The sequence below is a fragment of the Ipomoea nil genome, unplaced genomic scaffold (genome assembly GCF_001879475.1).
Source record: "Ipomoea nil cultivar Tokyo-kokei standard unplaced genomic scaffold, Asagao_1.1 scaffold0761, whole genome shotgun sequence".
In the NCBI taxonomy this organism is placed as follows: domain Eukaryota; kingdom Viridiplantae; phylum Streptophyta; class Magnoliopsida; order Solanales; family Convolvulaceae; genus Ipomoea; species Ipomoea nil.
Window position 1 is genome coordinate 2,784,254 of NW_017617189.1, and position 16,556 is coordinate 2,800,809.

Sequence of the window (16,556 nt, forward strand, 5' to 3'; positions counted from 1 at the left end):
AATATTAATAAGTTACTAAAAATATAAAAATTACTTGTATAAAATGTATTAATAAAAATGTAAAATGAAGTTAGTGGAAATATAAAAAATAACTTATTAATAATTAACTAATTAATTAATTAATACGTATTAAAATGAATAATTGACTGAGAATAAAAATGACACGAAATTTAGGTCAATTGAAATAAGAAATGAATATTAATAATTGATTGAAAATGAAAAATGCTTCCAAACTGACTCATTATATAAAAAGAATAGTAATCGATAGTTATATATTTTATAAAATATAAAGTTACTGAAAATATTAAAAAATATATATATGTATATATATGTTACTGAAATATAGTTATGTTAAGATATATATTTAAAATGGAAAATGGAATAAAATCGTTTAGTATCCACAATTTATAAGGAAAATTTTGTAATGAAAGATGAAAATATAAGGTTTAGCTGAGATGGAAAAAATATTAATCGAGATGGAAATTAATAATTTTTACACCAAATATCATTTTATACTAAGAATATAAGGATTGTGTAATGATAACATTTAGCCGAGTATGTAAAAAAAAGGTTTAGTCGAGATGGAAAAAATATTAATCTCGGTTATATATTTTATAAAATGTAGAATTACTGGAAATATATATATATATATATATATATATATATATATATATATATATATATATATATATATATATATGTATATGTTACTGGAAATATAGTTATGTAAAGATATACATTTACAAATGAAAAATTGAATAGAATCGTTTAGTATCCACAATTTATAAGGAAAATTGTGTAATTAAATATGAAAATGTTTTTGCAATACGTATGAATGATTCAAAAGAAATTAATTATGACTGATTTTGTAGCACGTCTTTATCCAAAATTATGGACCTCATTACAATGCGTATATATAAAGATGTGTAATTATGTATAGAATGTGTAATGACGATTTTGCTTAGAGATAGAAAACAAATTAGACGAATTGAAAAAGAATTAATTTCACTTTTGGTCCCACGACTTTTGATGTTCTATCACTTTTAGTGCACAACTTTAAAAATTTTTAATTTTGGTGCCTAACTTTGTTATTTTTATCAGTTTTGGTCCTTTTGGCCAAATTGACAGCGAAATGTTGCTGTATTTTATATTGTTAGGGGTAAAATCGTCATCTCAAGGAAACATCTTCAATATCTAAACAAAATCACTGTAAAATTATATCTATAGGTGTTTGATGATGAGAATAATGGGAAAGACGGGCAGAAATCAGACAGATCTATGAGATTTATAGTTTTAACCATTGGCAAACTCTTTTTTTTCCTCTTAATATTTTTTTTTTTCCTCTTAATATGATTTTTCTTTTGTTTAAATATTGAAGATCTTTCCATGGGATGACGATTTTGCCCCTAAAATATAAAATTCGGAAATATTTTACCGTCAATTTGGCTGGAAGGATCAAAACTGATAAAAATAACAAAGTTAGGCACCAAAATTAAAAAAATTTAAAATTGTGCACCAAAAATGATAAGAATTCAAAAGTCATGGGACCAAAAGTGAAATTAATTCTTTTTTTTTTTTTTTGAAAATAAAGTGAAATTAATTCAATTGAAAAAGGTAATGAATATTAATAATTCCCTCAAAATTAAATATGATCTCCAGATATAATTCACTGAAAACTGATATTTAGAATCTCTAAAGTTTTAGCACTGGATGCGTACATCTACACATTGACTATTAATTGAGCAATTATTTGATCGAATTCAAGCAATGATAACATCATAAAAGACAATCGATCCAACTCAATTCTTCAATTGCATTATATAATATTCGATGTAATAATTTATATAATTATATATCGATCCAAATATTATCCAAATATTATAACAAATCCATTTCGTGCATCACACGGGCGAAAATACTAGTTGAATTAATATTAAAAAAAATTTTAAATTGTTAAATTAATTTGATACAACAAATTAAAATTGTTATAGCTAATTGTAAAGTGACATTAAATTAATGATGCTTTAAATTTGGTAAGTTCAAACTATATTTCGAGCATAACTCATTACAACTATGCATGTTTATCATTATTTTGTGTATAATTTATAAATTATTATAATTACAGTTACTTTCAAATATTTTGAGCATAAATCATTATTATATTATTAACATAAATCATTACAACTATTCACTACGTCTCATTTTATGTGTCTGGTTTGATTAACGAGACTTGACTGAAGTTATTTTGAATTCAATTATGTTGGAATAAATGCTTGTAATCTGTAATACATGTGAGGTACAACAAAATTACAGAAAACAACAGGGAACAAAAACTGGATCATTTGATATCTTCAGGTGTGTAATCACTTTCCTATAAGCTTTAAATTTCCCTCTATAAAAGCAACAAGGTTCAAGATTTAATCTTATGGGATACAAGAAGATGAATGAAATTCTCAAGTTGCTTTGTTTGAGAATTTCCTGTAGAACTGTAAGACTGTGAAATATCAAGATATGCCATAAGATAATTTTGTATCATCCTTTTCAAATGTTTCTCCAAAATATTTATAAATGCAAATATGACTGTTGGAAAGTTACATGGAATTTTCTGTAGTTTTAAAAACTTATCTTCCATAAAATATATCTTAAATGATATATTTATTATAGGAGAATATTAATTACATAAATCATGTTCAACATGAATATAATATATATGTAATTATGAACATTTGTAAGGTTATGACCGCATGCAAATAACTATGCAAATATATATATATATATATATATATATATATATATATATATATATATATATATATATATATATATATATATATATATTATAATTTTCTAGCACACTTTTGCATATGAGTTTTAGAAAATTGGAAGCTCACGTGCTGTGTAATCATTTTTCAAATGAAACAAACAATTCCCCTATATTGGAGAATAATCCCCTAATGTTGGGGAATAATCCTCAATGTTGGGGAATAGACAAAGCCTTCCAGCAAACTCATTATCCAATTAACTTTCTACCAAACTAAAATAATATTTATAATTTCACAACTTCAAATATTATTTTAAGCTTTCATGGTAGTCCATCTAAAACATTAATCTTCATTACTATATAAATTTCCAACATTCCTCCTCCATTTATATAGTAAAAATTAATGTTGTACCAAGATAAATCCAAGACTCATGCATAAATGAAAGTGTCTTACAGATTGAACTTCTACATAGTGTTATATGCGTTACATTAATTCGGATTGCAGTGATGGACGAACCTTGAATCACGCAGTCTCTTTGAAGAAACATAGATATAACACACACAAGTTTTATAGTCATTACAACTCACTGTAACTTGACACTATTATGGCCATGTGTCCGTATCCATTAATGAGCACGTACCAAGTAAAGCCCAAACTTGTTTGAAGCGGCCACACTTCATGCTCACAGAGGATAATCTTTTATTTCATGCACTGCATCTTACATTTTTTTCAAAAGATCAGTTAAGAGTAAAAAATCATCCCTACAACAATGCAGAACCAAGCATCACTTTTTCTTGGGATACAATTTTTAATTTAAACTTTTGATGCTTGCAATCACAAAATGAAGTACTCATCTACATTGAACTCAAGGTCTAACGTAATAACTTAGACGTGAGTTGAGCTTTTCTTCACTTGCAATTAAATTTAGGCTTTCCGTATCCCTTTTGATGAACCATGTCCCTTGCAAGGACTCTTGCAAACGGATCCGTTAAAATAAACCGGGACCGTACAAAGTCCAGTGCTACAACACCATAACTTAGGAGTTCCCGCACATAGCTATATGATATATCTCATGCCTATGTGTCTCAACTTGCCATTATAACTTATTGTTATATGTTTTGGCCAGTGTAGTAGCGCTGTCACAATGTACTAAAACTGGTGACATCGGTTTTGGCCAAACTGGAATCTAAATAATCAAATTCCTTAGCCAATCAACTTCTTGCATGTCAAAGCCAACGTAAGAAATTCAGATGCCGTAGTTGTAAAGGCAACTTTGCCTTTAGAAATCCATAAAACAACACCTCCTCCAAGCAGAAATATCCATCTACTAATTGAGGAACAAGTTTCATGATTAGACATTCAACTGGCATTAGAAAATCTTTTCAGGATGGAAATTTCTATTAAATATACTAAACCATAATTAATGATTTTATTCAATTATATCAAAATTCATTTTAATCCCATCCACTTAGCCAACAGAACATGATGATAGATAGAATTTTAATATTCTATCAATGAACCTATGAAATAAAATATTTGACTGATTATACCGGAACCCACTTTATAGGTTCCTAGTCAACAAATATTTATTTCTTGCAAATTCCATAACCAAGAATTTCAATCACCATGTTGAACTCATTAACAGTGAGTGATTTTCCTTAAATAAAAAAAAATTTTAAACCTCCTCCATTTGAGACATCATCAACTTTGGAGAATCGACCTCCTCCATTCAGAGAACATCAACTTTGGAGAATAAACCATTTTGATTTTAAACTTTTAACTTTTCATGTTTCTTCTAAACTGAAGAATCATACAATCTTAAATCATAATCCATGATTTAAATTTAAACTTTCTTTTCACTGTCAATTTCCATACTAGATAAACTAGTAAACTTTTTAGCTTTCAGAAATTAACACATTCTCAATATGAGAAATTTTGTGTTAATGACATTCATAAATTTTATGAATTTCATTATGCATACCTCATGCATACAACTTCTGCATGCCTTCATCAAAATATATACCAGAATATTTTCAAAGCATTTTTGTCTTTATCAGAAATATTAGTAACATAATATTTCAAAAGCTTTCACAAGGATAAAAACATCTGTGTGCTAAAATAATTAATAATTCCATGCATGACATTGAAAATATTTCCAACTTACAATCATTAAACATTGTAACCATGCATAAGAAAACAACAAATTGATAACACCAAATTAATTCAAATTTGACAAATTTACAGCACCTCAAGATCCAACATATTATATATGTATCTTGCATACTATGCACGCAACAAGACAAAGTCTCAAAATAAAATATTTATACACATGCATAAACATATCCTTGTATTTAACCGGCTATGTAAAACTCAAAAGAATCTCATACATAACTTCTAGGTATAAATCAGAACTTAACCAGTAAATAAAATAAAACTTACATTCATGCCGAGGCCGAGACAAATAAAAAGTATTGTACCGATCTCATCCTGTAACTTGTATCTGCTTTAATGGTCATCACTTCCGGTCCTTGATACGCTGGAACAACACACCCACTCTAGGAAAGTACACATCTTCTCATGCCAAATCATCATGGCTAACAAAATGATTTATTTAAATAAAATCATTTTACACATCTCACTAATCATCTTTGCATCACTTGATGCCCCATGATTTTAAGTGAAGATGAAAACAAAACTGCACAACATGCATTTAATCCACATGTACACATCATGCCATGAATAACATGCAAAAATCGCATGAAAAACCTTCTTGCACAATAGAAAGTGATTTCTGTCATTCTTACCACCAAATTTGAAAATCTCATTCCGAAATATTTTCGTGATTGGAAACTGTTCTTTCACGCCTGACATCTTGTCTTCAAAACTTTCAAGACAGGACCAATGATCACAGCTTTATAACTCTAAAGCTTATAGATTGTTGGAAAAAATGCTTGTAATCTGTAATACATGTGAGATACAACAAAATTACATAAAACAATAGGGAACAAAAACTGGATCATTTGATATCTTCAGGCGTGTAATCACTTTTCTATAAGCTTTAAATCTCTCTCTATAAAAGCAACAAGGTTCAAGATTTAATCTTATGGGATACAAGAAGATGAATGAAATTCTCAAGTTGCTTTGTTTGAGAATTTCCTATAGAACTGTAAGACTCTGAAATATCAAGATATGCCATAAGATAATTTTGTATCATCCTTTTTAGATGTTTCTCCAAAATATTTATAAATGCAATTATGACTGTTGGAGAAGTTACATGAAAATTTTCTGCAGTTTTAAAAACTTATCTTCCATAAAATATATCTTAAATGATATATTTATCATAGGAGAATATTAATTACATAAATCATGTTCAACATGAATATAATATATATGTAATTATGAACCTTTGTAAGGTTATGAACCGCATACAAATAACTGTGCAAATATATATATATATATATATATATATATATATATATATATATATATATATATATATATATATATATATATATAGGATCGCACTCAGGCGCGAAATAGGAATGGATTCTGTCCGTCCACGTGTCCAGATCTAACGGATGACAAACACTGATTTTAAAAAAAAATGTGGTGAAATTTTCGTAAATAATTGAACATCGAAGTGCAAGTAAAATGTATTACAAGTGCATGTAAAATGTATTATAGGTGCAAGTAAAAATTTACACTGAGCATCAATATTTAGTTGCACCAATAGTTCTAAGTAGTTGCACCTATAGTTCTAAGTAGTTGCACACCTAGTTATAAGTAGTTGTACCTAGGTGTATGAATGTTTGCGAGTGGTTTTCAGGGGTATTACTACCCGCTGAACTCAGATCAATGAATGTTAACAAGGCAAGATTACATGCACTTATAGGTGAAAGTAGGTGCACCTATAGTTATAAGTAGTTGCACCTATAGTTATAAATAGTTGCACATATAGTTATAAGCACACCCAGGTGCATGAATGTTTGCGGAAAGTGAATGCTAACAAGGCAAAATTACATGCACTTTTAGGTGAAAGTAGGTGCACTTGTAAGTGATTTTACTTGCACTTCGATATGCAATTATTTACGAAAATGCCACCGCATTTTTTTTAAGTTATTAGATCTAGACACTTGTCGCGCGCTGATTCGTTCGCATATTTCTTCCTGGGCACTTATCCGCACCTGAGTGCATCCCTATATATATATATATATATATATATATATATATATATATATATATATATATATATATATATATATATATATATATATATATATATATATATATAGTGGTTTTTCTCAATTTCGTCCTAAACGACTTTGGTGACCTAATAACGTCCCAGACTTTTGTGTTTCGCTCAATTTAGTCCCAGACTTTTGTGCTTTTGCTCAATTTAATCCCTCATTTGTTATTCTGTCCATTTGGTGTTAAATAAATAGACAATTCAGTAATTTTAATATTGACATCTCTTTACTCATAGACATGTGAACTGCAAAATCCCTTTTTTTTAATGAATTACTCCCAGAATGACTCCTAAAACTGCGAATATAAAATTTGATTTGCAGGTCCGGGAGTAATTCTGGGTGTAATTCGTACAAGAAAAAGAAATTTCGCACTTCACAAGTTGAAAGTAAAGAGAGATCAATATTGACATTACTGAATTGTCTCTTTATTTAACACCAATTTGACGGAATAACAAATGGAGGACTAAATTGAGCGAAACACAAAAGTCTGGGACGATATTAGGTCACCAAAGTCGTTTAGGACAAAATTGAGAAAAACCACTATAGTCGAGGACGATTTTGGGTATTAACTCATATATATATATATATATATATATATATATATATATATATATATATATATATATATATATATATATATATATATATATATATATATATATATATATATATATATATATAGAATCGCACTTAGGTGCGAATGCTTCGCCCAGGCGCGAAATAGGAATGAATTCTGTTCGTCCACGTGTCCAGATCTAATGGATGAGAAACACTGATTTTTTTAAAAAACGCGGTGGCATTTTCGTAAATAATTGAACATCGAAGTGCAAGTAAAATGTATTTCAAGTGCATGTAAAATGTATTATAGGTGCAAGTAAAAATTTACACTGAGCATCAATACTTAGTTGCACCTATAGTTCTAAGTAGTTGCACCTATAGTTCTAAGTAGTTGCATACATAGTTATAAGTAGTTGCACCTAGGTGTATGAATGTTTGCGAGTGGTTTTCAGGGGTATTACTACCCCCTGAACTCTGATCAATGAATGTTAACAAGACAAAATTACATGCACTTATAGGTGAAAGTAGGTGCACCTATAGTTATAAATAGTTGCACCTATAGTTGTAAATAGTTGCATATATAGTTATAAGCACACCCAAGTGCATGAATGTTTACGGAAAGTGAATGCTAACAAGGCAAAATTACATGCACTTATAGGTGAAAGTAGGTGCACCTATAGTTATAAGTAGTTGCACCTATAGTTATAAATAGTTGCACACATAGTTATAAGCACACCCAGGTGCATGAATGGTTGCGGAAAGTGAATGCTAACAAGGCAAAATTACATGCACTTATAGGTGAAAGTAGGTGCACTTGTAAGTGATTTTACTTGCACTTCGATGTTCAATTATTTATGAAAATGCCACCGCGTTTTTTTTTTAAGTTATTAGATCTGGACACGTGTCGCGCGCTGATTCGTTCGCATTTCCCCCCTGAGCACTTATTCGCACCTGAGTGCATCCCTATATATATATATATATATATATATATATATATATATATATATATATATATATATATATATATATATATATATATATAGATGAATTTTTTATTTAAACACACACAAAAAAAAAAATTAAATAAGTAAAAAATACTAAAAAAAATAAAGATAAAAGAGTTGGTTTGACCCATAAATAGTAAGTAGACTGATAAAATGAGACAGATGAGTATAAATTATTATCATTCTTTTGAGACTTATTAGTCATTTTTATTATATTTAAAATTGTTATAATATTATTATATATTATATTATTATACATGTTATATTCCAAATAAAATAATTAAAATGTTTAATTATACAATTATACTCATTTTCTAAAAAGTGAACCAAACACACCAAAATAATTTTTCGGAAGGTAACCAAACACTAGAATAGAAAATATTTTCTTAAAATTAATTCATTTTTCAGAAGTTATTTTCATGGTTTCTAAAGGGATTCTAAGTAATCATAGCTAATGTATAAAATAAAATAAAATAAAATAAAATAAAGTAAGATATGCTCTAAGATTTCCTATAAATTGGTGAGCTGAATATACACTAACCAAGTGAATCAAAGAGCCTGGCTTCTACTTCTTTAAACGCCATTTGCATACTCATCTTGGAACAGATATATACATATATATATATATAGAGAGAGAGAGAGATGGCTCATGTTGCTGTAAGTTCCCTTTTGAGAACCATTGAGCTCGAATTCTTTCAATCTCAACCGCGCCCACTTCCACAACATCAGAAGCAGATCATCACCGATTGTACGGACGTCATCGAATCTCTCCGCGAAAGCCTCCTATTTGTGCAATCCTCTCTGGAGGAATTGCAGGGGTTGGACACCGAGGGCCGTGAAAAACTGCCGCGAGATTTGGGGGCAAAACTCAGAGATTTTGCCTTCAAGGCGGAAGACGGCATCGAATTCGAATTATCGCACATTTATCTCGCCGGCGAACTCGTTCCGTCGTCCGAGGAGCCACAGCCTCCGTCTCCGGCCACGCTTCGTCAAGTCCTGCAACGAGCAGTAGAGGACATTGATCGCATCAAGGAAGACTTGAGGAGTATCAAAGACAACCGCGACAAAATCGACCAGGCCGAAGATGTGGCGGCGCAATCTCATGCCTCCGATGAACCGCCGGAGGAAATAATGGTAGGAAAAAGCGATGAGCTGGATGCGATGAAGGATCTGCTGATTTCTGGAAGCAAATCCAACAACAGCCTACAAGTTGTCGCAGTTCATGGCATGGGCGGAATAGGTAACTAATTACTTCCTCTCTCATTTTGTGTGTGGGTTTCATTTTATGTAGAGTTTTGGTTAACAGGATTAAGTGAAATTAATTACAATTTAATTGTTTATAATATTAAGTTTAGAATAATTCAATGGAATAGTTCAAATAGCAAATGAACTCTCAGAGGAAATTTTAGAATAACTAGGATTCAATTGCTCTTGAGTAAATTACATGAAAAAGTTAATTTAACTAATAGATACTGAAAATATAAAAAAATCTTTATTTTTATCTATGAATTTATTGAACCCACCATTATTTTAAAAGAAATTTAGTAATGGATAATATCATAAAGGAAAAAATAAAGGAATATCTAGCATTTTCTTTAATTCTAAATGGGAATTTGTTAATTCAATTCATCAAAAAAAAAAATTAAATAATTACTATAATCTATAAAAATTTTAAAATAATTAAGATCATCTCCAACAAACAATAGAAAAAGGCATATCAACCAAAAAATTGACGGAGTTAGCCTCCAATGAACATGCCAAAACAGCAAAAATTTTGTTGTGAGCGAACAATATGTGCCATATTTAGCACAGTACTGTTCATAAACAGTAAAAGTTTGAAAAGTTTTTTTTTTTTCTTTATCTATTTTGTTCTTGGTCTTTTTAATAATTCCTTTTGTTTCTGTTTTGTTTTTAAAAATATTTATATATTTTGTTAAATATTTAATCTTAAATTGTGTATTATTTGAAAATAAATTTATCATTTAAAAAAAATTAATATTGAATATAAATTAATTAAAAAATTAAATTACATAAAACACAATTAAAGTTTTAATTTATTAAATTACAAGTATATATTAACTTTTAATTAACTTAACTATTTGACTGAGTTAAAGAGTATATGTATTTGGTAAATAATTTCAAATCAACGTTTTGAACTCGAAAAATCCATTTTTAAAAAGTTTTTGGAGTAGTGTTTTCCTTGAGTTTTTTTTGATAAAAATTAACAAATTCCTCTGATATCCTCACTCATTTACTGAATTGTAATTTCTTTTTGAATTAATTTCACTTTTGGTCCACCCACCAAAAAAAAAAAAAAATTCAATTATGGTCCCCCCACCAAAAAAAAATTCACTTTTGGTCCCACGACTTTTGAGGTTCTAGCATTTTGGTGCACAACTTTAATATTTTTCAATTTTGGTGCCTAACTTTGTTATTTTTATTAGTTTTGGTCCTTTCTGCCAAATTGATGGCAAAATGTTGCCAGATTTGATACTTTTAGGGCTAAAATCATCATCCCAAAGAAACAGCTTCAATATCTAAACAAAATCACTGTAAAATAATATCTATAGGTGTTTTATCGATGATAATAATGGTGAAGACGGGTAGAAACTAGACTTCGATCTATGAGATTTATAGTGTTGACGATGGGTAAACTCTTATTTTTCTCTTAATATGATGTTTCTTTTGTTTAAATATTGAAGAACTTTACTTGGGTTGATGATTTTGCCCCTAAAATATAAAATTCAGCAACATTTCGCCGTAAATTTGGTCGGAAGGACTAAAACTGATAAAAATAACAAAACTCGGTACCAAAATTGAAAAAAATTTTAAGTTGTGCACCAAAAGTGATAAGATATCAAAGTCGTGGGACTAAAAGTGAAATTTATTCTTTCTCTTTCCCCCCTCAAATTTTGAACTTTTTCACTTGTTTTTTTTTTTTAATGAAAAATAGTGAAAAATAATACTACTTTTTTTTAAAAAAATGTTCTAATTATTAAATGTTCTTTAATTATTATTATTATTATTATTATTATTATTATTATTATTATTATTATTATTATTATTATAAATAATAATATTAGAAAATAATTTTATACATGTGTAATTTATTATATAATTAATAAATTATTACTATAAAATAAATTCATGTCGTCAAAAGTCATTTAATATGGTATCTATTAAAATTAATAATTAACTTTATCAAACGTCTCTTTACAAATTGCTAATACTAGCTATTCATTAAACCAATTAGCGTCTAACACAATTTACTAACAGCTAACATGCCAAACAAGACCAGCGTCATTTTGATAATTTCTAACAATTCTCTTTGATTAATTGTATATATAATTGTTCCATTTTTAATTTTGAATGAGAGAGAGAGAGAGAGAGAGAGAGAGTAGATTGTTCAGGTCTTCTAACTTATGTAAATTGTGTAGGAATTTATAAAAGTCATATATTACAAATAATTAATTAAAAATTCTATAAATGAAAAGTTATTAAAACTTTTAATAAATTAACTTTCGTATAAAACTTTTATTGATACTTATAATTTTCTTTAAACTTTTACAATATATCATATATTTTAGCAGACTATTCACTATAATAACACTTAGATCTCATGGAATAATCTAATTTGACAAAAATGTGGAACAATTAAATCTATTAGTTGCTAATAATTAAATGATGTACCAAAAAGCTTTGAAACCTTTATTTAAACTTACAACTTCTTACTTACATAGAGTTATACATATTATACAATCACAAATTGATTTTATTTGAGCTGCAGGCAAAACAGTGTTAGCTAAAAGCATTTATGAAGATAAATCAATAAAGAAACACTTTGACAAATGTGCATGGGTTGTGATATCGCAACATCACAATAAGGATCAAATGCTTTTGGATCTTCTCAAATCACTGGTCCAAGAGCAACCACAGTATGATTCAGATAACATAGAAGTGCAGATCTACAAGCATCTGAAGCATAACAAGTATCTAATTGTGATGGATGATGTGTGGAGCATTGATGTTTGGAATGATGTGCGGAGTTGCTTTCCAGATGTTAGTAATGGAAGTCGAGTATTATTGACAACTCGCCTGAAAAATGTGGCCCAGGCTGCAGCTACTACTGTCAACCCCAAGAACTGTTACCAGATGCGTTTCATTAACCCAGAGGAGAGTTGGGATTTGTTTAAAGAGCAGAAGTTTTTGGTAGAAATTTCAAAGCAGGTGGAGTTTGAGACGATTGGGAAGAAAGTTGTTGAGAAATGTTATGGATTACCTCTGGCAGTAGTTGTGGCAGCAGGGCTCTTTTCCAATCTGACGACGCTGGAAGAATGGAAGAACGTTGAGAAGACTATTGATTCCCTGGAGAGAAAACCTATTGCTAAAAATTGCGCAGATATACTGGCTTTGAGCTACAACCATTTGCCTCACTACCTGAAATCCTGCTTTTTGTATTTTGGATTTTTCCCAAAAAACTATCCTCTCATTGCGAAGAATCTTGTTAGGCTTTGGATTGTTGAAGGATTTGTAAAGGAAGGGGAGAATGAAAGAATAGTGGGTGAAAAGTATTTACATGAACTCATTGACAGAAATCTAGTTCTTGTGGGGGACAGAAAAAGTTCATATGGAACAATCAGAACGTGTATGGTCCATGAGTTTCTCCATGACTTGTCCATAAGAGAAGCTCAAAACGAGAATCTTCTGTATGTGGTTGGTGACAGAGAAATGGCTTCTTCTCGCCAGCGTTGGATAACAGCACGGAAAGAGAGTTACAGTGATCCTTCTGTTTATGCTTGTTTCAGAAACTGTCGTTCCTTTCTCTATTTTGAGGAAGATAAAGAAGCAATAAAACTAATGAAACGTGGTATTTTTAAACAAACACTTGGATCAAGGAAACACATCTCGGATCTGCTACAAGTGTCTTCGAATCTAAAGCTGCTAAGAGTATTGGAGATGTCTTCATTTGAGTGCCTTCATGAGCTGGGAAATCTAAGCAATTGGATTGCAGATCTTGTACATTTGCGACACCTTTCTCTGATCATTGGCTTACCTTTAACAAATTTCCCATTTTCAAAAGCTCGAAATCTTCATACACTTCGAATTTCAGCTGGTTATCAGGGTATGAAAGATCCATTACCACCCTTCATTCTTGATGAGTTGCCACAACTAAGATACCTTAAATGTTGGCCTAGTTGTGAGCTATTTCCTCCCACGTTTGTCCATGAAAACTTGCACAGTGTTTCGTCGATAAGCCCTGTTCAGTGCTTGCTGCAAGTCTTTGCCAAGATTCCACACTTGAGGAAACTAAGCATTACAGGTGAAAGATTTTATTTCATACTGTATGGTGAGAACCTTGCCTTTCTTCCTAAGCTCGAGTCACTAAGCATTGATTTTCAGGGTTTTAACGCGCTTCAAACGATTCATACACCTACCAGTTCTGTTGATAATATAGCTTCTTTGCATGGCCTTAAGAAGTTGAAGCTTATGTGTACTGAAATCTTGTGGAAGGATGTGAATCTTCTTGCAAAGTTGCCTAAGCTCGAGGTACTCAAGCTCCTTTTTCAAGCATGTGTAGGAAGAGAGTGGAAGTTGGTGGATGAGGAGGAAGAGTATACTTTCTATTCATTGAAGTATTTGCTCATTGATTACTCTAGTCTTGTGGAATGGGAAGCTACAGATGTGAACTTTCCAGTACTAGAGCGCCTACTCCTTTCGAGGTGTTTTAACTTGAAAGAGATTCCGAGAGACTTTGTAGACATTGCCACACTACAGTTGATTGAAATAATAGGCTGTCTCCCTTCGGTTGAGGCTTCTGCCCAGACAATTGAAGAAGAGCAACGCGACTTTGGGAATGACATGATAGAAGTGGTGGTTCACAAAATGCCTTCCAATAGTTATGCAGGTCTCTCTCTTAGTCTCTCTCATTTAGTTTCTTAAGGTTGCACTCTCTTATTGTATTGTTGATTACTTCTATTTTCCCCTAACAAAACTGTTGATGTCAGAAACCTCTGATCCTAATGAAGAAGGACCATCCAGAGAAGAAGAAGATTCTTAAGCTCTTTGTTATATGCTGGAGGCAAACTTAATAAGGCAAGTGCAGTGGTATGTATATATATAAATAATAGTTTGTGTTATTGTATACAATTATGTTTTTCAACTTAAATCCAGATGCTGAGGGAAGTGTTTTCTTATATGGTGGATGCATTGGTTGGCTTTCATGCATGTTAGTTCAAAGGCTTCATGAGCTTCTACTCCTTCTAGCATATATGGTGGATAACTGCATTGATCTGTTTCTCTAATTTGTATATTTATTCCTAAGATAGAGTGGTGAATAATGGAAACTCACATTGACATGTGTTTTTCCACTTAGCTTGCTTGCTTTTGTTTGGTAAGTAATAATAGTGAGATGGTGTGGTTCAAGTTGTATGGATGTGTATATATGTATTATGATATTATGAAGTGGAATATCTATGGGAGTAATGACTGTGATTTTTGTAGACATTTCGGGCTTGAATTTTAAATGAGAAGTTAATTTTTGAGTTAATTCTATTTTCAATTAATGTTATAATGTTTGAATTAATTTTTGAGTTAATTATGTCTATATTTATGTTTTAATATAGAATTAATGTGATTATTGGTCCTCTAAATATTATGATGTTATTATAGTTTATCATCTTAATTTTTAAATTGACCACTTTGTTTTTTGTGAGAATTATTTTTTTTTGGTCAGTTTTGGTAATACATTATTACCACTTTCATCCAATTGGAGTTAAGACCTTGGGTAGAATTGTAATATCCATTTCACTAAGACATGTGTGATATATTAAGAAAAAAAAAGTTAAAAAATATTAAATAAATAAGAACTTATGCATTTTATTATTATTAATATTTTTTTTAGGAAGGGGGAGTGGGGAGGGTGGGGGGGGGGGGGGGGGGGGCGGATAAAACGCTAAAATTACTTCATATGGGTAGCGCCATACACACAATTGAGCTCTAATAGGTCTCTAGTGGCGTATGGAACTCAATCCATTTACAGGTTCGACTCGAAGTACTTTTGACAAGCGAATCAACCAACCCCATTTAGTTCACGGGGGTGTGACACACTTCCACTCGCTACTCCTTCTGCTTTGCATGCATGAACAACGTCTTTACAAGGTCCCACGGTTCAGAGCCGTCTCATTCATCCAATTTACCACCTGTTGTGAATCACTGAAGATTCTGACCTTCCTTCTTCCAGCTGCCCAGGTCCACTAGAGCCCCACGTATAAGGCCCAGAGCTCTCCTTCCGTCGCGTGGCTAGCTTTGGTCGTGCAACTAAAACCAACAATCCAATCACCATTATTGCTCCTTAGAACTCCACCGTAGCCCGTAAGCATGTCCTTTGTTGTGAAAGAAGTGTCTGTGTGCAGGGCCGGATTTTGGGCTGTGCAAGCTGGGCTACCGCACATCGCCCAAATTTTAGATGTCCAATATTTAATTTTTACCTAGCTAGTTTAGAAATAAAAATTAAAAATTTTCAATTAAATTTAAAAGGCTTCATGAAAGAAATGGTTGAAATGTGTGTTTATTGTATTTCAACTTAGAGGTCAATGGTTTAAAACTTGTGCGGTGCTTTGTCTTTAGACATCTCTTTATTTCTTTAATCCTTTTGCATCATTGCAAGCAATGTTGCAAAAAACGGTAGGCGCCCCGCCTAGGCACTGATTTATTTATTTATTTTTATTTTTATTTTATTTTTTTAATTAAAAATAAAATTAAAAATTAAAAATTTTCAAAATTTAGTAATAAAATATAAGGTTTCCATAGTTATTTCTTTCAAACTATTTACGTAAGTGGTTGTAAAAGTGTTCAAAAGATTGTTGAAACCATCCAAAACGGACAACCGAGTCAAAAGTTATACCTTCCCGAACTTTTCCCACTTGAAAACGCAAAAAAAAAAAAAAAAATAAAATAAAATAAAATAAAATAAATCAATTTTAGCG

General features: G+C 30.6%; 1 protein-coding gene across 2 annotated transcripts in view; it reads left to right on the forward strand.

The window, feature by feature from the left end:
- Positions 1–9,051: 9,051 nt before the first annotated feature.
- LOC109176901 (putative late blight resistance protein homolog R1A-4) overlaps positions 9,052–16,556 on the forward strand; it is a 32,154-nt gene continuing 24,649 nt past the window's right edge. Inside the window, exons 1-4 of one of the 2 annotated variants that reach the window (XM_019326299.1) lie at positions 9,052–9,811; positions 12,359–14,476; positions 14,577–14,664; positions 14,743–15,113. In XM_019326299.1, coding sequence (XP_019181844.1) covers positions 9,214–9,811; positions 12,359–14,476; positions 14,577–14,629 — 2,769 coding nt within the window. In that variant the 5' untranslated portion in view covers positions 9,052–9,213 and the 3' untranslated portion in view covers positions 14,630–14,664; positions 14,743–15,113. Of the gene's footprint in view, positions 9,812–12,358; positions 14,477–14,576; positions 14,665–14,742; positions 15,114–16,556 lie in introns of those variants that run through there. The other variant, XM_019326298.1, reaches the window with a different exon arrangement.